Source organism: Melospiza melodia, chromosome 25, assembly GCF_035770615.1.
Source record: "Melospiza melodia melodia isolate bMelMel2 chromosome 25, bMelMel2.pri, whole genome shotgun sequence".
NCBI lineage: Eukaryota > Metazoa > Chordata > Aves > Passeriformes > Passerellidae > Melospiza > Melospiza melodia.
In genome coordinates, this window is record NC_086218.1 from 11758981 (window position 1) to 11778500 (window position 19520).

Here is a 19520-nt window from a genome sequence, read left to right on the forward strand (position 1 = left end):
CCCCGGGGGGATTTGGGGTGGGAGGATCCCCCTGACCCCACAACTGGACAGATTTCCCTATTTCTGACCCCAAAATCTCCGGGTTTGTCCCCAATTCCCTGCCTGAGATGGTTCTGGGGAGGGACACTGGGGACACCTGGGGGACCCCAAAACCCGGGAGGGACATTGGGGACCCCCCCACCCCCCACACCCGCCGTGTAAATATCAGCAAATAAATGTTGGTGACGTTTGGGCTGCGTGTTTTGTTTGGGGGGGGATTTGGGGTGGTTTGGGGTTTTTGGGGTGTTTTGGGGCCTGGTTTTCGCCCTGGGGTTGGTTCTTTTTTGGGTTTTTTTGAGGTTTTTTGGGTGGTTTGGGGCCTGGTTTTAGGGTATTTGGGGCTGGTTTTAGGGTATTTGGGGCTGGTTTTGGTTCTATTTTGGGTTTTTTTATTTTTTTGGGGGGGTGTTTTGGGACTGGTTTGGGGTATTTAAAGCCTGGTTTTGGCCCTGGGTTTGGTTGTATTTTGGGGAGGGTTCTGGGTATTTTGGGACTGGTTCTGAGGTGTTTGGGAATTCGGGGCCGGTTTTTGGGTGGCTTTTGGTGTATTTGGGGCCTGGTTTTGCCCCTGGTGTGGTTCTGTTTTGGGGCTGGTTTGGGGTTTTTTGGGGTGTTTTGGGCTGATTCTGGGGCTGCTTTAGGGAGTATTCTGGGCCTGTTTTGGCCCCGGGTTTGGCTCCGCTTTGGGGCTGGTTTTGGGCTGGTTTGGGTCTACTTTAGGTCAGTTTATACCCGGTTTAGGTCCCTTTATGGACCCCTTTAGGCCCAGTCTGGGCCTGTGCTCAGGGCTCCTTTGGCTCTGGTTTTCAGGCTGTTTTGGGGTGTTTGCCTCCGTTTATACCCGGGTTAGCTCCATTTACACCTGCGTTTGCCCTGTTTTGGTCCGTTTATATCTGGTGTTCTCCATTTATACCGGCTTTTGCCTGCTCTTCATTCCATTTATACCTGTTTTAGCCCTGTTTATCCCCATTTATCTCGGGTTTTGCCCCCTCTCGGCCTTGTTTATGCCTGTTTTTCTCCATTTATCCCCGTTTATCTCTATTTATTCCTGGTTTAGCCCAGTTTGTCCCCGTTTATCCCTGTTTTATCCCCGTTTTCCCGGTTTTTCCCCCCTCTCGGCCCTGTTTACGCCTGTTTTTCTCCATTCATCCCGGTTTCAGCCCCGTTTGCTGCTGTTTTTCTCTCTTTATCCCAGTTTTTGCCCCGTTTATCGCTGTTTTATTCCCGTTTATCGCTGTTTTTCCCGTTTTTCCGGGCCCGTGTTTGTGAGGGCAGGGGGCGTTTCCCGCGCGCGCGCTCCCGCGCCTCTCCCCCCTCCCCTCCCCTCAGCGGGACCGGAAGCGGAAGCGCGTGGGCGCGCGCGCTGCCCGGAAGCGCGTGGGCGGCGGCGGCGGTTCCGGTTCCGGCGGCGGCGGCGGCGCGGGGGAGGCACCGGGAGGAGGAGAAGGAGCGGAAGGAGGAGAACGAACAACAACAAGGGAAAGGAGGGCACGGACGAGAGGCGGCGGCGCCACCGACCGCGGCCGCAGCGGGACCGAGCGGCCGGAGCCTGAGCCGCCCCCGCTCCCCCGCCCCGCACTACCGGGAACGATCCGCCCCCCCCCCCCGCCCCGGTCCCCGCCCGCCTCCTGCCCCGTTTCCCCCCTCCCTTCCCGTCCTCCTCCTCCTCCTCCTCCTTGTGCCGGAACCCGCCTCGCTCCTCCCGGCCCGCGCCGCCCCCGCAGTTCGTACCGGGGGTACCGGGGGGTACCGGGGGGGGCCGGCATTACCGGGGGTACCGGAGAGCGGGGGGGGATGAGGGGGAGCCCCCCTGAGGGCGGGGCGGGCGCTCTCCGGGGGCGGCGGGGCCGCAGCGCAGTGCCGGTACCGGCGGGGGGGTCCCGGTAACCGGGGGAGGGCGGCGGGGGCCGGGGCTGGGCGCGGAGCGGCCCCAGAGGCGGGGCCGGGGGGGCGGGGGTTACCCAGAACCGCGCGGGGAGCGAGCGGGGGCGAGCAGCGAGCGACCCCCGCCCGCCCCGGTACCGGCAACGGGAAGGAACCGGGAACGAACGGCACCGGGACACCCCGATGGCGTGCGGGACCGCCGGGCGTGGGAGGCCCCGGCTCCGCTCCGGCTCCGGGGGTGGCTGCGGGCGGGAGCGGCGGTGCCCGGGGCCGGGGCGGGCCGGGCAGGCCGGGACACGCTCGGGGCGCCGGCACGGGAGCGGAGCGGAGCGGAGCGGGGCGGGGGGGCCGCGGGCCGGCGCCATTTGGGGAACCGGGAACCGGCACGGGGGGCTCGGGGGGCTCCGCTCACTGCCGCGGCTCCCCCGGGCTCTGATGTCAAATCCCGGCCCGCCGTCCCAGGCAGGGAAATTTCCCCTTTTTCCCTTTCCCACCCCCCTTTTTTCCTGTTTTTTCCCCCTTTTTTTTCCCTTGCTCCCCTTTTTTTCCCGTTTCTTCTTCCCATTTTTCTGTTTTCCCCCCTTTATTTTCCTTTTTTCCCATTTCCTCCTCCCCATTTTTCTCTATTTCCCCCTCTCTTTAGTTCCCTTTTTCCCATTTCCCCCTCCTTTTTCCCCTAGTTTTTCCCCCTTTTTTCTTTCCCTTTTTTCCTCCCCTTTTCCTCTGTTTTTCCCTATTTTTTTTCTCCTTTTCTTTCCCTTTTTTCCCCATTCCACCTCCCCTTTTCTCTATTTTTTCCCTTTTTTCTTTCCCCTGTTTCCAATTTCCCCTTTCCTCTGTTTATCCCCATATTTTCCCTTTTTTCTTTCTGTTCTCCACCATTTTCCCCTCCCCATTTTCTCTGTTTTTCTCTCTATTTTTCCCCTGTTTTTTCCCCCATTTTCCCCTCCCCACTTTTCTCTATTTTCCCCCATTTTTCCTGTTTCCCCCTCCCCTTTCTCTCTGTTTTTCCTCTATTTTTCCCTGTTTTTTCCCTCCCCACTTTTCTCTATGTTTTTCCCATTTTTTCCTCCATTTCCCCCCATTTTTTCCCCTCCCGTGCAGCCCTGGCACACTGGGCCCGCTCCCAGCTGTGGATTTTGGCAGCCGAGCCCGTCTGGGGCTGAGCTGGGTTTGTTTTGTCTCCTTCCTGCAGCTCCAGCCAGGGAAATTTCCCTTTCTGCTTCTCCTTCCCCTCCTTTTTCACCTTTCTCTTCATTTTCCCCCTTTCCCCCCTTTATTTCCCCTTTATTCCTTGTTTTTCTCTCCTTTTCCACCCTTTTTCCCTCTTTTCTCCCCCTTTTTTCCCCCCTTATTTCCCCTTTTTCTCTCCCCATGTTTTTTTCCATTTTCTCCAGTTTTCTCCCCATTTCCCTCTTTATTTCCCTTTATTCCCAATTTCTGTCCCCATTTATTCCCATTTTCCCCCATTTTTTCTCCCATTCCCTCCCCTTTTTTTCCTCCCTTTATTCTCCCCTTTTTTTCCATTTTCTCCAAATTTTCCCTCATTTTTCCTCTTTTTCTCCCCTGTTTTCTCCTGCATTTTTTCACATTTTCTCCCCATTATTTCCCCCATTATTCCCCCGTTATTTCTCCATCTTTCCCCCATTTTTCCCCAATTTCCCCCATTTCCCCCGTTTTCCCCTGAGCAGTGCCTCCTGACCCCTTTCCCTGCCCATTTTTCCCATTTTCCCCCAATTTTCCCCAATTTCCCCCATTTTCCCCCTGTTTTTCCTCATTTTTCCCCCATCTTTCCCCAATTTCCCCCCATGTTTTCCCCATTTCCCCGGCGGTCCCTGCTGACCCCTGTCTCCCCATTTTCCCCCCGTTTTTCCCCCCATATTTTCTCCATTTTCCCTGTTTTTTCCCCCATTTCCCAGGCGGTGCCTGCTGACCCCATTTTCCCCCCATTTTTCCCATTTTCCCTATTTTTTCCCCCAAACCTTGGCCAGTCCCTGCTGAGCCCTCTCTCCCCAGGAGGAAGAGGATGAAGGCCGGCTGCAGCATCGTGGACAAGCCCGAGGGAGGAGGGGGTGAGCAGCTCCCAAAAAACCCCAAAAACCCCAATTCCCCTGCTTCTCTGGGATAAAAACACCAAAAACCCCAATTCCTGCTGCTTTTCAGAATAAAAACACCAAAAATCCCAATTCCTGCTGCTTTCCCAGGATAAAAATCCCATAAATCCCATTTTCAACTGATTTCCTGGGACAAAAATCCCAATTCCTGCTGCTATTCTGGGATGAAAATCCCATAAATCCCAAAAAATCCCAATTCCTGCTGCTATTCTGGGATAAAAACACCATAAATCCCATTTTCAACTCATTTCCTGGGTTAAAAATCCCATAAATCCCTTTCCTGCTGCTTTCCAGGATAAAAATCCAATAAACCCCATTTCAGCTGCTTTTCTGGGGCAGAAATCCCAAAAATCTCATTCCTGCTGCTTTTCTGGGATAAAAACCCCATAAATCCCAATTTCTTTGCTTTCCTGGGATAAAATCCCATAAATCCCATTTTCAGCTGCTTTCCCAGGATAAAATCCCATTTTTGCTGCTCCTTTCCCAGATACAAATTCCCATTTTTGCCCTTTCCCAGATATAAATATTCCCTGGGAATGCCGGTCCCGCCTCTCCCCCCGTTCGAGGGTGGAGGTGCAGCCCTGGAAATTCAGATTATTGATTATTCCTCCCTCCCTGGGCACGAATGTGGGTGGCACTGGGGGAAAAAAGGGGATTTTTCCCAAAAAAACTCCAACCCAAATCAGATTTTTCCTAAAATAAGCCAACCTCAAATCAGATTTTTCCTAAAATAAACCTCCACCCCAAATCAGACTTTTTCCCCCAAAGTAAACTCCACCCCAAATCAGATTTTCCCAAAATAAACTCTGTCTCCAAATCAGATTTTTTTTTCCAAATAAATCCCACCCCAAATCAGATTTTTCCCCACAAAAAATCACCACCCAAATCAGATTTTTCCCTCAAAAAAGTCACCACGCAAAATTAGTTAAAAAAAAAAAATCCCAACCCCAAGTCAGATTTTTCCTAAAATAAACCAACCCCAAATCAGATTTCCCCCCCCAAAAAAATCACCCCACAAAATCAGATTTTTCCCAAAAATAAACTCCAACCCCAAATCAGATTTTTCCCAAAATAAACCCCACCACAAATCAAAGTTTTTCCTAATAAACCCCACCCCAAATTAGGATTTTTTTTCTGCCTGAATTCCATCCCTGGGATTTTGAATGGAATATTGAATGGAATTCCAAAATTTTACAATTTTGGGGTTTTTTTACTGGGTTTTAGTGGATTTTCTGTGTCTTTTGGATGAATTTTCCAAGGAAATGGGCCTGATATGAGTCAGAAATGAGCAGCTGGATGTGAATCTGGAATTCCCTGCTCCCACACGGAATACTGAATTCCACCCAAGTTTTACCATTTTTTGGTGGTTTTTCATGGGTTTTAGGGGTTTTTTTTAGTGTGGGTTTTTTTTTTTTTTTTTTTTTTGTGGGATTTTTGGGTGGATTTTCCAAAGAAATGGGGCTGAAATGAGTCAGAAATGAGCAGCTGGGTGGGAATGTGGATCTCCCTGCTCCCACATGGAATATTGAACAGAATTCCGGGCACCAGTGATTAATGGAATTCCAATCAAATTTTACCCATTTTTGATGGGTTTTTAGTGGGGTTTTTTTTTGTAGGATTTTGGTGGGTTTTGGCTGGATTTTCCATGGAAAATGGGGATTAAAGGAGTCAGAAGTGAGCAGCTGGATGGGAAACCTGGAATTGCCTGCTCCCGCATGGAATATTGAACGGAATTCCAGGCACCAGTAATTAATGCAGTTCCAACCAAATTTTACCAAATTTTGGTGGTTTTTAGAGGGATTTTGGCAGGATTTTCCAAGGAAATGGGGCTGAAATGAGTCAGAATGATGAGAAACCCGAATTTCCCTGCTCCCATACGGAATATTGGACACAATTCCAGGCACCAGTAACTAATGCAATTCCAGCTGAGTTTTACCAATTTTTGGTGGTTGTTCACAGGTTTTAGTGGGTTTTGTAGTGGTTTTGGGGTGTATTTTCCAAGGGATTGGATCTCAAAGGAGTCAGAATTCAGCAGCTGGATGGCAATCTGGATCTCCCTGCTCCCAGACTGAATACTGAGCAGAATTCCACCTCCCAAACCCCGCCTGTTTTTCCCAAAATTCCATTTTTTTCCCCATTTTTTTTCATTTTTCCCCCCGTTTCTCCCCCCGCAAAGGCTACCACTTCCCCGAGTGGGCGTACAAGACGGAGTCCAGCCCCGGCTCGCGGCAGATCCAGCTGTGGCACTTCATCCTGGAGCTGCTGCAGAAGGAGGAGTTCCGGCACGTCATCGCCTGGCAGCAGGGCGAGTACGGCGAGTTCGTCATCAAGGACCCCGACGAGGTGGCGCGGCTCTGGGGGCGCCGCAAGTGCAAGCCGCAGATGAACTACGACAAGCTCAGCCGCGCCCTCAGGTAACCCAAATTCGGGTTTTTTTCCTTCAAAACTCAGAATTTCGGGGGTTTTGGGCTCATCTCTCAGGGTTCGGGGTGGTGGGATTGGGTTTGGGGTTTGGGTTTTGGTGGCGCGGCTCTGGGGGCGCCGCGAGTGCAGGCCGCAGATGAACTACGACAAGCTCAGCCGGGCCTTCCAGTTGGTGAAATTTGGAATTTTTCCCTTTTATTTTTCATGGAATTTTAGGATTTTTAAGGGGGATGTGATCGTGGTGTCGGTTCGTCCCTCAGGGTTTGGGGTGGTGGGGTTGGCGCAGCTCTGGGGGCACCAGAAATGCAAACCCCACATAACTATAACAAGGTCAGTTGTGCCCTCAGGTTGGTGGAATTTGGGTGTTTTTTCCCAAAAGTTTCATGCGTATTTTCCCTGTAGAATTCTGAGGGTTTTTAAGAGAGATATCAGGGTGATGTTGGCTCGTCTCTCAGGGTTTGGGGTGGTGGGTTTGGCCCAGTTCTGGGTTTTGGTGGCGCAGCTTTGGGAGCCCCAGAAATTCAAACTCCGCATGAACTATGACAAGCTCAGTGGGGGCTCCTCAGGTCAGCAAATTTGGAATTTTTCCCTTTTCCCCTCATGGAATTCTGGGGTTTTTCCAGCAGGATATCGTGCTGGTATGGTCTCGTCCCTCAGGGTTTGGGTTGGTGGGGTTTAAGGTCCTTTTTCCACCCCAAAAACATTCCTGGATTCCATTCAATGGGATTTTAGGGATAAATCTTTCCCTGGTCCAGCTTATTCCACGGATTTCCCATCCCTGGGAGTGCCCCATTCCAGCTTGGAGCGACCTGGGAAGGTGGGAGCTGCCCCTGGCCCTGGATTTTTAAGGGTTTTTCAGCTTTTTCCAACCCAAACCATCCCAAAATTCCAAATTCTGGTTTAAACAGGAAGTTAGGAAGAAATCCCTCTGGAATTCTGTATTTTTAAGGATCTTTAAGCTCCACCCCAGGCCCAACCATTCCAAAATTCCATTTTTTGGTTAGACAGGATTTCAGGAAGGAATCCCTCAGGAATTAGGAAGGAATTCTGGATTTTTGAGTGCTTCAATTTTTTTTTTTTTTTTAATTTATTCCCAGATATTACTACAACAAGAGGATCCTGCACAAGACCAAGGGCAAAAGATTCACCTACAAATTCAACTTTAACAAACTGGTGATGCCCAATTATCCCTTCATCAACATCCGGCCCAACGGTGAGCCCGGGGAATTCGGGAATTCTGGGTGGGAATGGGGGAAAAAAATCCCCAAAAAAACCCCAGGAATGTGGAATTTGTTTTTTTCCACAGCCAGCCTGGATAAAAAGCCCAAAACCTGGGAGCAAATCCCGGCTGCAGTGGGGGATGTGGGCTCAGGGTTTATCTTTCCCCGGGGATTGTTGGGATTTGTGGGATAAGAGGATCAGCCTTGGGATGCAATCCCAGAGTGGCTCAGGTGAGTTTATGGGGCCTTGGACAAATCCACGGCTTTTTCTGCCTTCTCTCCCCCTTTTCCCTCTCATTTTCAACCAAAAATTGCTCTTTTTTAACCCATTCCTGCCCCGGAGTTGGGAGGGATTCCTTAGAGATCGCAGCAGTCCTGGAGGAAACCAGGAATTCTTGGATTTTGACTAAAAATAAAAACTTTTTCCCTGGAGGAGAGAGGATAATGAGGAAGAGTTTGGGAATGGAGCATAAATGTCCTTTTTTTGCCCTAAAATAGTTTTGCCAGCTTTATCCTAGAGTCAGCAGTGGTTTCCTGGGAAAAGTCTTTCCAAGGGGTTTTTTGATGGAATTAAACCCCCTAAGAGCCAAATTTCTACAGCTGGGGGATTGTCCTGATCAGGCACAGTGGGAAAATGAATCCATAAAAACAGGAAATCCTTCTGGAAGTTGATATTCCCAGAAATTCCAAACTTTTCTCCTCACACAATCCCTACTTAGAGGAGCCCGGCCCAGCACACTGCAGTGCAGGGCAAAGCCTGGAAAGCTGATCCAGCAGGGAAAAAAACAGGAAAAAAAGCAGAAAAAGTGGGGAAATTGGTGATTATTGAATCCATCAAGATAAACAACCCCCTCTGGAAGTCGTTATGCCCAGAAATTCCAAACTTTTCTCCTCACAAATTCTCAATTTAGGGGAGCTGGGCCTAGCACACTCTGCTGCAGGGCAAAGCCTGGAAGGCCAATCCAGCAGGAAAAAAAAAAACATTAAAAAAAGCAGAAAAAGTGGGGAAATTGGTGATTATTGAATCCATAAAGATAGAAAAACCCACTGGAAGTCAATATTCCCAGAATTCCAAACTTTTCTCCACAAAAAAATCTCAATTTAGAGGAGCTGGGCCTAGCACAAGCTGCTCCAGGGGAGAGAGCCTGGAGCACCAATCCAGCAGGAAAAAGAGCAGGAAAAGTGGGGAAATCAGTGATTATTGAATCCATAAAGATAAAAAAAAACTGTCTGCAAGCCGTTGTTCCCAAAAGTTCCAAATTTTTCTCCACAAACAAGTCCCGATTTGGAAGATCTGATCCAGCTTCCAGGGTAGAGCCTGGAACACCAATCCAGCAGGGGAAAAGCAGGGAAAATAGGGATCAAAGCAGGTTGTGTGTGGGGAAAAAAGAGATTTTTCCAGGCTGGAGCCTCCGTCCGGCGCCGTCTCTGGGGCTGCCTCCCCTCCCTGAGGGAAGCTCCAAGGTTTTGTTTTTCCAAGGCTCCGGGAAGGCCAAAAAAAAAAAAAAAAAAAACAAAAAGGGGAAAAATTCCTCCAGGTGTTGGTGTCTCCTTCACCTGTGTGGGCCCTGCTGGGGTTTGTTTTATTTTCTTTTTTTTTGTTTAGAGGAGGGGAATGTCTTTTCCAAGCCAAGGCACGGGGGTGGGAAGATGTGTCTGGAGCTGTAATTCCATAATTAACTGGGAGCAAACGAGTCCGGGCAGTTCCCAGCTCCCTCCTGTCCCTGAGGCGCTTGGAAAAAAAAGAATTTGGGAGAATTTGGAACGCTCTCGGTTAATCCCGGCCCTTTTCATTCCCAGCGGGGCGGGGATTGGGAGGGCAAAGCTGGAATTTGGGGGTTTTCTCCAGGATTGTCCCCTCCCTCACGGAGATTTGTGGGGGAAAAAGGAGGTGGGAATTTGAGGGATTTTTGTGGATCTTTGAGATACTTCCATGGATTGATGAGATCACCCCTCAGAGGAGAGGTTTTTATGGATATCTGAGATATTTCTGTGGATATTGGGGATATTCCCGTTGATATTGGACATATTTCCATGGGTATTTGAGACATTTGCATGGACTGATGGAATTCCCCCTCAGAGAAGTGGTTTCCATGGACATTGAAGATATTTCCGTGGATTTTTGAGATATTTTTATGGATACTGGAAGACATTTCCATGGATTGCTGAGATCCCCTCTCAGATGAGACATTTCCATGGGTATTTCAGACATTTCCACGGACTGATGAGATCCCCCCTCAGAGAGAGATTTCCATGGGTATTTCAGACATTTCCACGGACTGATGAGATCCCCCCTCAGAGAAGAGATTTCCATGGGTATTTCAGACATTTCCACGGACTGATGAGATCCCCCCTCAGATGAGATATTTCCGTGGATATTGGATTTTTTTCCCATGGATATATCAGACAGTTCCATGGATTTATGAGATCCTCTCTCAGATTATATATTTCCATGGGTATTTCAGACATTTCCACGGACTGATGAGATCCCCCCTCAGATGAGATATTTCCATGGATATTTCATACATTTCCATGGGTATTTCATACATTTCCATGGGTATTTCATACATTTCTGTGGATATTTCAGACATTTCTGTGGATATTTCAGACATTTCCACGGACCGATGCCATCCTCCCTCAGGCGGACATTTCCAATACTCCCACACATTCCCAACCCATCCCCACAAACTCCGACCCCCTCATCCCCCTAATCATTTTTTCCCCTTTTCCCCCCATTTTCCAGGCGTGGTTCCGCAGAGCGCCCCGCCCGTGCCCACGGCCTCCTCGCGGTTCCATTTCCCCCCTCTGGAGCCGCACTCTCCCACCGAGGAGGGCCCGGGCCGCTTCGCCGCGGCCTCGCTGCTGCCGCCGCACGCCGAGCCGGCGCTGCCGGACCCCGAGCGCAAAGCGGAGCCCGCCGAGCTGGAGGAGAGCGCCCCGGACTGGCGCCGGGACCTGCTGGCGCCGCCGCACGCCGCCACGGCCGCGGCGGGGCCCAAGCGCAAGCCCGAGGTGGTGCTGCCGCTGTTCTCGCGGCCCGGCATGTTCCCCGAGCACCCTCACAGCCCCTTCGCCGTGTCGCCGCTGCCGGGCCGCCCCGGCGTGCTCAACGTGCCCATCTCGCCGGCGCTGTCGCTGACGCCCACGCTCTTCTCGTACAGCCCTTCGCCGGGGCTCAGCCCGTTCGCCGCCGCCGGCAGCAGCTGCTTCTCCTTCAACCCCGAGGAGATGAAGCACTACCTGCACTCGCAGGCCTGCTCCGTGTTCAACTACCACCTGAGCCCGCGGACTTTCCCCCGCTACCCGCTGGTGGTGCCGCCGCTGCAGTGCCCGGTGCCGCTGGAGGAGCAGCCGCAGTTCCCCATCAAGCTGCAGCCGCCGCCCGCCGGCCGCAAGAACCGCGAGCGGCTGGAGAGCCCCGAGGGCGCCGCCACCACCAACAGCAGCAGCAGCAGCAGCAATGCCGAGCCGCCCCGCGTCAAGGTGGAGCCCGACAGGGAGGAGGAGCGGGAGGAGGAGAAGCGGGAGGAAGAGCAGGAGGAGGAGGGGGAGGAGAAGGCCGCGGTGTTCGCCCGCCCGGCCGCTCCGGCGTGGGTGCCCATCCCGCCTCAGCCCGGCTCATCCGGAGAGGAGAGCGTGGAGAAACAACCCGGGGATGCCGCGGCCGGGCAGGAGAGGAGGGAGGACGCCCTGATGCCCCCCAAGCTGCGGCTGAAGCGGCGCTGGAACGGCGATTCCCGGCAGGAAATGCCCGAGGAGCCGCGGCCCAACGGGGTCTGGCACCTGCCCAAAGCCGTGGCCGCCGCCTCCGACACCTAATCCCGGCTGGAACGACAAAACAACACCACAAAAAACAAAAACAACAACAACAAAACCTTGGCAAACAAACACCCGGAGGAGAAATCCGTGTATTTATGTAGCAAGGTTGCAGAGCAGTTCGGGCTAAGGGCGGGGAGGGGGGCGCGGGGCAGGGCCGGGGTTTTGGGGGGTTTTTCGGGGGTGGGAGAAGGGAGGGGGGCGGGCAGCTTCGGCCTTTGTGTTGTTTCTGTTGTTGACTTGCAGGTGAAGACGCAGCAGCCGGAATTCCCGCAATTCCCGCTCGCTTTTCCCGGGAAAAGCCGGCTCGAGCTCCAGGACTGGCACGGAGGGGTTCCAGGCTCGGGGCTTTTTGGGACACCGGGAATCTCCACATCCAGGGGGTGTTGGTTTTTCTTTTGGGAATTTTTATTTTTTTTTATGGATACGAGGATTCCCCGGCCATCCAGGAGCTGGTTTGGTTCATTTTTTTGTTGGGTTTTTTTTTTTTTTTGTTTGGTTTTTTGGGAAAAGGAGGAGCTTGGGAATTTTGCATCGGGAATTTTGCACTGTCCACGGAGCGGGGTTTGGGGCGGGGGGAAGAGGATTCAGGAAAACTCGGAAAATCGGGATGGAGGCCGCGTCGTTCCCGGCGGATTTCCGGGGAAAATTCCCCTTTTCCCGCCTTTCTTTCTCTCTCTCTCGCAGAAGCCATGAGCAAAACTCCAAACTTTTTCAGGGAACGGGAACGGGAATAACACAAAATTAACCGGATGCCTTTAATCCTAACGCATTAAAAATGTTGGGGTTTGGTGTTTTTTTTTTCCCCTCCCTTTGGTTTTCGTGTGCCCGGAGCGGGAGGTTTTTTTTTTTTGTTTTCCCCGCTGCGGGATCCGTGTGGGTGGAATTTTTTGGGAATGCTTGGAAGGAGCGCTGGAATGATTGTGGTGAGTCCCGGGAGCGCCGGAATTCCCGGCGCCATCCCCAGATTTTTTTGGACCCTCCCCCTTTCTCCCCGTTTGACTCATGCCTTAAAGAAGAAGAAAAAAAAAAAAAAAAAACAAAAAAAAAAGAAAAGCGAACCACGTTTGGACTTTTTCTGGGAATTTCTGAATCCGGGAGCGCTCGGATTTGGCGGATCCTGCCCGGATTTTGGGGGCGGATCCCGAATCTCGCTGTTCTGCCTCCGGGCTGTGCTCCCAGCGGGACGAGGAGCCAGGAATTCCCAAGGATTCGCTCTGGGAGCAGCAAGGCCGGGAATTCCCTGCTGGAAGGAGCGGAATTCCCAAAATCCCGACCCGGCCGGGTCCGGGAGCCTCGGAATGTGGAGCTCTAAGGGTTTGGGGTGGAAAACCCCTGGATTATCCCAAAAAAAAAAACCCCACAAAATAACACAAAAAAAAAAAACGAACCCGGAGAGGGCGCGAGGAGGAACTCAGGAATTACACAGGAGGCCTTTCCCGGAATTCCCGCCGCCGATCCCAAATCCAAGTGCCGGAACCGTCGGGAAAAAGCAGAAACAAAAAACACGGGGGGAAAACGCCGGAATTTTCATGTTTTCATTTTTTCCCCCCCCTCTTCCGATCCTTCGGGTTCGAGGCGAGATCCCAGGGAGGAGAAGGAGGAAAGTTGGAATCGTTGTGGCTTTAAAAAAAAAAAAAGGATTTTTTGGGATTGGGGGTTTTTTTGGGAAGGGTGGGAATGTTGGGGTTTTTTTTTTGTTTTTCCACAGCCATTGCACTGCAAAAAAAAAAAAAAGACAAAAACGAGAAAAAAAATGAAAATAAAAATAACTTGGGAGAGTTCAGGGAATTCCGGACTCAGGACGACGGATCCGGCGCCTCTCGGGAATTCCAGGATTCCCAACGGAGCCCGGGAGCAGGAAGAAAAAATAAAAATAAAAGCAGGAAGAGGAAGGAAAAACAAAAAAAATAAAAAAAGCAGGAAGAGGAGAAGGAAAAGGTGTAAAAAAAAAAACTGGATTTAAAGGAAAAAAAAAAAAATGAATCAACCAGATCCAAATTTTATGGAGAAAAAAAAAATCGGAAGTTTCAAGGAAAAATTGCTCAAATTCCAGCGTGCCAAACCATTTAATAGAAAACACCCTCGGGAAGTTGGGAATGGTTGGAATTCTCTCCTGGATGAATTTGCCCCGGAGCATGATCCCGTTTTTTTCCAGCCGTTTTTGTTTTTGTTGGTAATTTCGCTTCTTTTTTGTAGCAAATCCGTAGGAAAAATATGAAAAAAAAAAGGACAAAAAACAAAAAAAAAGAGAGACTTTTTGATGGGACAGCCCCAAAAAGGGGGAATTTCTGAGGAGGAATTTCCCAAAAAAGGAAGAACAGGAGGAAAAATCCAACAGCATTAATGGGGTTGTCCCGGATTTTTTATTTATTCCATAATTATGTTGAGGTTTTGTATTATTTTAAGCTGTTTTTTCCGTTGGTTTCTTTCCTTTTTTTCGCGTCTCCGCGTCCTGGTGGGATTGAAAAAAAAAAAAACCAGGAATTTTCTCTCGGTTGAAATCATCAAAAATCCGGAAAAACTTTGGATTTTCCGGGGAAAAACTTTGATTTTTTTGTTTTTTTTAGCGCTTTTTAAACCGGTATTTACGCTTTTCTTTGGGTTCCAAAAACCCCTTTTTCGAGGGATTTCGAGGGATTTGAACTCTCCCCGGTGGGAATCCGGCAGGAATCCATCGGGAAAATTGATGGAATTTGGGATGGGGAGTGTGGCTTTGTACATAGGGTGTAAAGTAGAGGGGCAAAAAAACAAAAAAAAAAAGACAAAAAATCCGAAATTTGTGCCTTTAAAAAAAATTCCGATTTCTATAAAAATCAGATTTAAAAAAAAAGGGTTGCATATATATATTATATATATATATGATGGAGTGCTAGAGAAATTTATGGATAATATACATATTTTTTTCCAGGGGTATCCCATAGCTCCGTATTTTGTTATGGAAGTTGAAAAAAAAAAAAACGGAAAAAAGGAAAAAAAAAAAACCTGAAAAATAAAAGTATTTTACCTCGAATTCAAAACGTTAAATAAAAACCTTTTAACAGAGAGGGCTCGCTGGATTCCTTGGGGCTTTTGGGGTTTTCCTGAGGTTTTTTGGAGTTTGGGGATTTTGGGGTTTTCCTGAGGGTTTTTGCAGTTTGGGACCCGAAATTTTGGGTTTGAGGGTTTTTGGGTGTCCCCAAATCCTCGGTGTCACCATGGGTGTCCCCAAACCCGCACTGTCCCATGTCCCCAGATCCTCACTGTCCCCATGGGTGTCCCCAAACCCACACTGTCCCCAAACCCACACTGTCCCCATGGGTGTCCCCATGGGTGTCCCCAAACCCACACTGTCCCCATGTCCCCCACACCCCAAGGTCACTCAGTGTCCCCTCAAATCCTCGCTGTCCCCTGGGTGTCCCGCACCTCGAGGTCACTCAGTGTCCCCCTCAAACCCTCACTGTCCCCAAGTCCCCCACATTCTGAGGTCGCTCTGTGCCCTGAAATCCTCACTGTCCCCAAAATCCTTGCTGTCCCCAAACCCACGTTGTCCCCATGCGTGTCCCCGAACCCACACTGTCCCCATGGATGTCCCCAAATCCTCACTGTTCTGTGTCCTCAAATCTTCACTGTCCCCGTGGGTGTCCCCAAACCCACACTGTCCCCAAATAATCCTCACTGTCCCGTGTCCCCCGCACCCCGAGGTCACTCTCTGTCCCCTCACACACCGAGGTCACTTCGTCCCCTTCACTGTCCCCACCACCCCCCGCACCCCGCGGTCACTGTGTTCTCCTCCCTGTCCCCTCTATCCCCCGCACCCCGAGGTCACCGTGTCCCCCTCGCTGTCCCCTCTATCCCCCGCACCCCGAGGTCACCGTGTCCCCCTCGCTGTCCCGTGTCCCCCGCGCTGTCCGCTGTGTTCCCCGCACCCCGCGTCCCCCGCGTCCCCCGCGTCCCCCGCGTCCCCCGCTCCCTCCCTCGCTCCGTCCCCGCTCCCCGCAGCCGCGGGCGCTGCCCCGCCGTGCCGGGCGCGGGGGGCCGGGCGAGCCCGGGGATTGGGAGCGGCCTCCAGGCCTCTCCCTCGGCCCGGCCCCCGCGGCGGGCAGGGCAGGGCGGCAGGGGGAGCCCCGCTCGGCCGGGCCGGCACCGAACCGCAGCCCGGGGGCTTCGCTCGGGGCCCCGCGGGGCTCGCTCGGGGCCCCCCGAGGCCGCCGCCGCAGCCGCCGCGGCCGGGCATGGTGGCGGGGCCGGCCGGAGCGGGGCGGCGGCTCCGGGCGCTGCCCTGACCGAGCTCCACCATGAGCGTGAGGCCTCCGCAGGCCCCGGACAGGTACGGGCTGAGGGGCGACCCCGGGCCGGGGGGGAAAGGGGGGAAAAGCGGGGAGAAGGGGACGGGGATCGGCCTGAGGGGGAGAGCCCGCCGCCTTTGGGGAGGGGGGGACGCGGGTTTGGGGCGAAATCGGGCGGGTTTGGGGCTGCGGGGAGCGGGGAGGGGGCTCGGCTGGACCGAGGGGGGAGAGCGGCGGTTTGGGGGGAAATTCGGGGGTTTTGGAGTGAAATTCGGCGGTTTGGGGTGAAATTCGGGGGTTTTGGGGTGAAATTCGGCGGTTTTGGGGTGAAATTCGGCGGTTTCGGGGAGCGGGGAGGGGGCTCGGCTGGACCGAGGTGGGAGAGCGGCGGTTTGGGGGAAATTCGGGGGTTTTGGGAGGAAATTCGGGGGTTTTGGGGCTCATGGGAGGGGGCTCGGCTCGTGCTGGAGCCCACAGCCGGTCCCTGCAGGGATTTGGGGTGAAACGCCGGGATTTGGGGCGTTTTGGGGTGAAACGCTGAGATTTGGGGGGAAATGCCGGGATTTGGGGCGTTTTGGGGTGAAATGCTGAGATTTAGGGTGTTTTGGGGTGAAATGTCGGGATTTGGGGTGTTTTGGGGTGAAACGCTGAGATTTGGGGTGTTTTGGGGTGAAACGCTGAGATTTGGGGTGTTTTGGGGTGAAACGTCGGGATTTGGGGTGTTTTGGGGCGAAACGCTGAGATTTGGGGTGTTTGGGGGTGAAATTCGGGGATTTGGGGTGTTTTGGGGTGAAATTCGGGGATTTCGGGGCTCTGGGAGGGGGCTCAGCCTGGTCTGCACCTCCTGCCCCACGTCTTGGGGGAAAAGCATTGATTTGGGGTGAAAATCTGAGATTTTGGGGCTCTGGAGGTTCAGGAGAAGGGATTTGGATCAGGGTGGAGCTCCTGCCCTGTCCCTGCAGTGCTTTGGGGTGAAATTCTGTGATTTTGGGGTGAAATTGTGGGATTTTGGGGTGAAATTGTGGGATTTTGGGGTGACATTGTGGGACTTTGGGGTGAAATTCTGTGATTTTGGGGTGAAACTCCGGGATTTTGGGGGTTTGGGGGATCTGGGAGGGGGCTCAGCTCGTCCTGGAGCCCTCACCCCATTCCTTGGGGGAAAAGACGGGAATTTGGGATGAAATTCCGGGATTTTGGGATTTCTTTGGGGCTCAGCTCAGCCCTGGGCCCCCCCACCCCATCCTTGCAGCATTTTGGGACAAAACTCCCGGATTTTGGGGAGTGGGGGGTGAATATCCCAAACCTTTCTGATTTCTGGGATATTTCCAGTGTCCCTCAGTGGGAATTGGCTTTTTCCTGTTTGTTTTGCTCCATTTTAAACCAGATTTGGGATTTTTTTTTTTTTTTTTTTTTTTTTTTTTTTGTGGGATAAACCCTTGGAAAACCCTGGAAGGTTTTTCTGGGACAGACTCGGGAATTTTGCTGAGGATTCCTGGGTCGGGATCCCTGCCGCAGCCACGGCATTTCCCACGCACGGATTTGGGTGGAAAACGGGGAGTTTGGGGCCCTGGGAGAGAAGCAGGTCCCAGGAATTTCTGGGATCGTTTTCCCACCAGATTCCATGGGGATTTTCTCTGCTTTTTCCGTCCCAAAGGATTCCAGAATTCCCTGGCCTGGTTTATTTGGGATTCCTGGATTTTATCCCAGGTTATTCCATGGATTTCTATCCCTGGGATTGGAATTACGGTGGAATTTTTTGGGATTCAAGGATCTTTCCCATCCCAAAGAATTCCAGTATTTATGGGTTGGATTATTTGGGGTAAATCCTGGATTTTATCCCAGGTTATTCCGTGGATCTCCAGGATGGTCCCACCCAATTACGGTGGGGTTTTCTGGGATTTGAGGATCTTTCCCGTCCCAAAGAATTCCTGGATTTATGGGTTGGATTATTTGGGGTTCCAGGGGTAAATCCTGGGTTTTACCCCGTGGGTTTCCATCCCTGGGATCGGAATCAGGGTGGGATTTTCGGGGGTTTAAGGATCTTTCCCCATCCCAAAGAGTTCCGGGGTTCCCTGGCCTGGTTTATTTGGGATTCCTGGATTTTATCCCAGTTTATTCCATGGATTTCTATCCCTGGGATTGGAATTACGGTGGAATTTTTTGGGATTTAAGGATCTTTCCCCATCCCAAAGAGATCCGGGGTTCCCTGGCCTGGTTTGTTTGGGGTTTCAGGGGTGAATCCTGTGCGTTCCCCCAGGGCAGGGAATTTTGGGGTTGGGAATTCCCGGTGGAACCGGTCCCGCCGCCCTTCCCGCTTTTTTTTTTTTTTTGCTTTTCCAGGAGTGGCTCCCGTTAATCATTACCTGACCAGGAGCGGCTCCCTGCGCAATTCCCGTGCAGAATTCCCGGAAAAAGCAAAACCAGACTGGGGAAAAATCCCCGATTCCCAACGTCCGGCATCGCTCCGGGCGCCGGGATCCCTTCCCAAAAAAGGGTTTGGGGTTCCCAGCTGGGAAATCCCTTGGAAACCTGGGATAAACCAGAGTTGAAAGCAGGAAAAGTAGGGGAAAAAATCCTGTTTTCCAACATTCAGTGGGTTCCTACGTGAAACAGGATTGGAATTCCCAGTGGAAACCTGGGATAAACCGGGGTTGAAAGCAGGAAAAATGGGAAAAATTTCCTTTTCCCAACATTTCTGCCCTTCCCACGCTGGAGTTGGGATTCCCAGCTGGAAAATCCCATGGAAACCGGGGATAAACCATGTTTGAAACAGGCAAAATGGGGAAAATTCCCTTTTCCCAACATTTCTGACCACTCAGTTCCCTCACGGCAAGGTGTTCCAAGGAAAACCAGAATTCCAGGGGAGCGGAGGAGACCTGGAGAGTTTTCCACATAAAGCTCCCAAGTGTTTTTATTGGGATAACCCCGCAATTCCCGGATTTTCCCCGAATCCCAAACCTTTCCAAGCTGTTCCCAACCCCTCCCGGCCATTCCCAGTTTGGTTTTATTTTTTTGGGATCTGGGAATCCCAAAAGGAGCCAGAATTCCCAAATTTTCGTGGGGGAAAAAAACCCCGAATCCCCCGATCCCGCAGGGAACGGGAACGTGGGAATTCCGTCCCGAAAACTCCCAGGGAAATTTTTTTTTTTTATTTTTATTTTTTATTTTTTTTTTATTTTTTTTTCTTCCCCCCCGCATCGCGAGGGCGGCCGCCGAGTCCCCGGGGAGGAATTCCGGGCGCTCGGAATTTTCTCTGCCCTGGGTTTGCAACATTTGTGGTTCTTCCCCCGCTGCCAGCCCCGGGGGCTGCGGCTCCGCTGCCCTGCCCGGAGAGGAGCAGCACCGGGGAAAAACGCAGAAAAATCGGGATTTTTGCACATTTCCACAGCTCCGAACCCCGGGTTGTCCTGGGTTCCCGTGGGGTTTTCCAGCTGGGAATTCCAATTCCAGCAGGCGTCAGGAATGTTGGGAAATGGGGAATTTTTTTCCCCCATTTTTCCTGCTTTAAATGTGGTTTATCCCAGATTTTGGTGGGTTTTCCAGCTGGGAATTCCAATTCCATTGTGGGAAAGGAACCCGGGTGTCAGAAGTGTTGGGAAATGGGAATTTTCTCCCCATTTTTCCTGCTTTAAATGTGGTTTATCCCAGATTTTGGTGGGTTTTCCAGCCGGGAATTCCGATTCCATTGTGGGAAAGGAACCCAGGGGTCAGAAGTGTTGGGAAATGGGAATTTTCCCCCATTTTTCCTGCTTTAA

The 19520-nt window shown here is 51.8% G+C and overlaps 2 protein-coding genes across 9 annotated transcripts in view; both read left to right on the top strand.

The window, feature by feature from the left end:
• The first annotated feature begins 3825 nt into the window (after positions 1-3825).
• Positions 3826-14542, top strand: ETV3 (ETS variant transcription factor 3). The gene is made up of 4 exons (XM_063176667.1): positions 3826-3995; positions 6214-6451; positions 7559-7674; positions 10425-14542. The coding sequence occupies exons 1-4, from the start codon at positions 3950-3952 to the stop codon at positions 11498-11500; spliced, it is 1476 nt and encodes a 491-aa protein (XP_063032737.1). The 5' UTR covers positions 3826-3949; the 3' UTR covers positions 11501-14542.
• A 1177-nt stretch (positions 14543-15719) lies between these two features.
• Positions 15720-19520, top strand: part of ARHGEF11 (Rho guanine nucleotide exchange factor 11) — a 38937-nt gene continuing 35136 nt past the window's right edge. For 6 of the 8 annotated variants that reach the window (XM_063176676.1, XM_063176681.1, XM_063176677.1 and 3 more), the window contains exon 1: positions 15720-15806. In XM_063176676.1, coding sequence (XP_063032746.1) covers positions 15775-15806 — 32 coding nt within the window. In that variant the 5' untranslated portion in view covers positions 15720-15774. The remainder of the gene's footprint in view (positions 15807-19520) is intronic. The other 2 variants (XM_063176680.1, XM_063176682.1) reach the window with 1 other exon arrangement.

Bases quoted from the DNA above. Each gene is read 5' to 3' on its own strand.
- ETV3 (XM_063176667.1), top strand. From the start codon at position 3,950: ATGAAGGCCGGCTGCAGCATCGTGGACAAGCCCGAGGGAGGAGGGG. The intron at 3,996-6,213 runs GTGAGCAGCTCC...CCCCCCGCAAAG, and splicing joins CAAGCCCGAGGGAGGAGGGG to GCTACCACTTCCCCGAGTGG. The intron at 7,675-10,424 runs GTGAGCCCGGGG...CCCATTTTCCAG, and splicing joins CATCAACATCCGGCCCAACG to GCGTGGTTCCGCAGAGCGCC.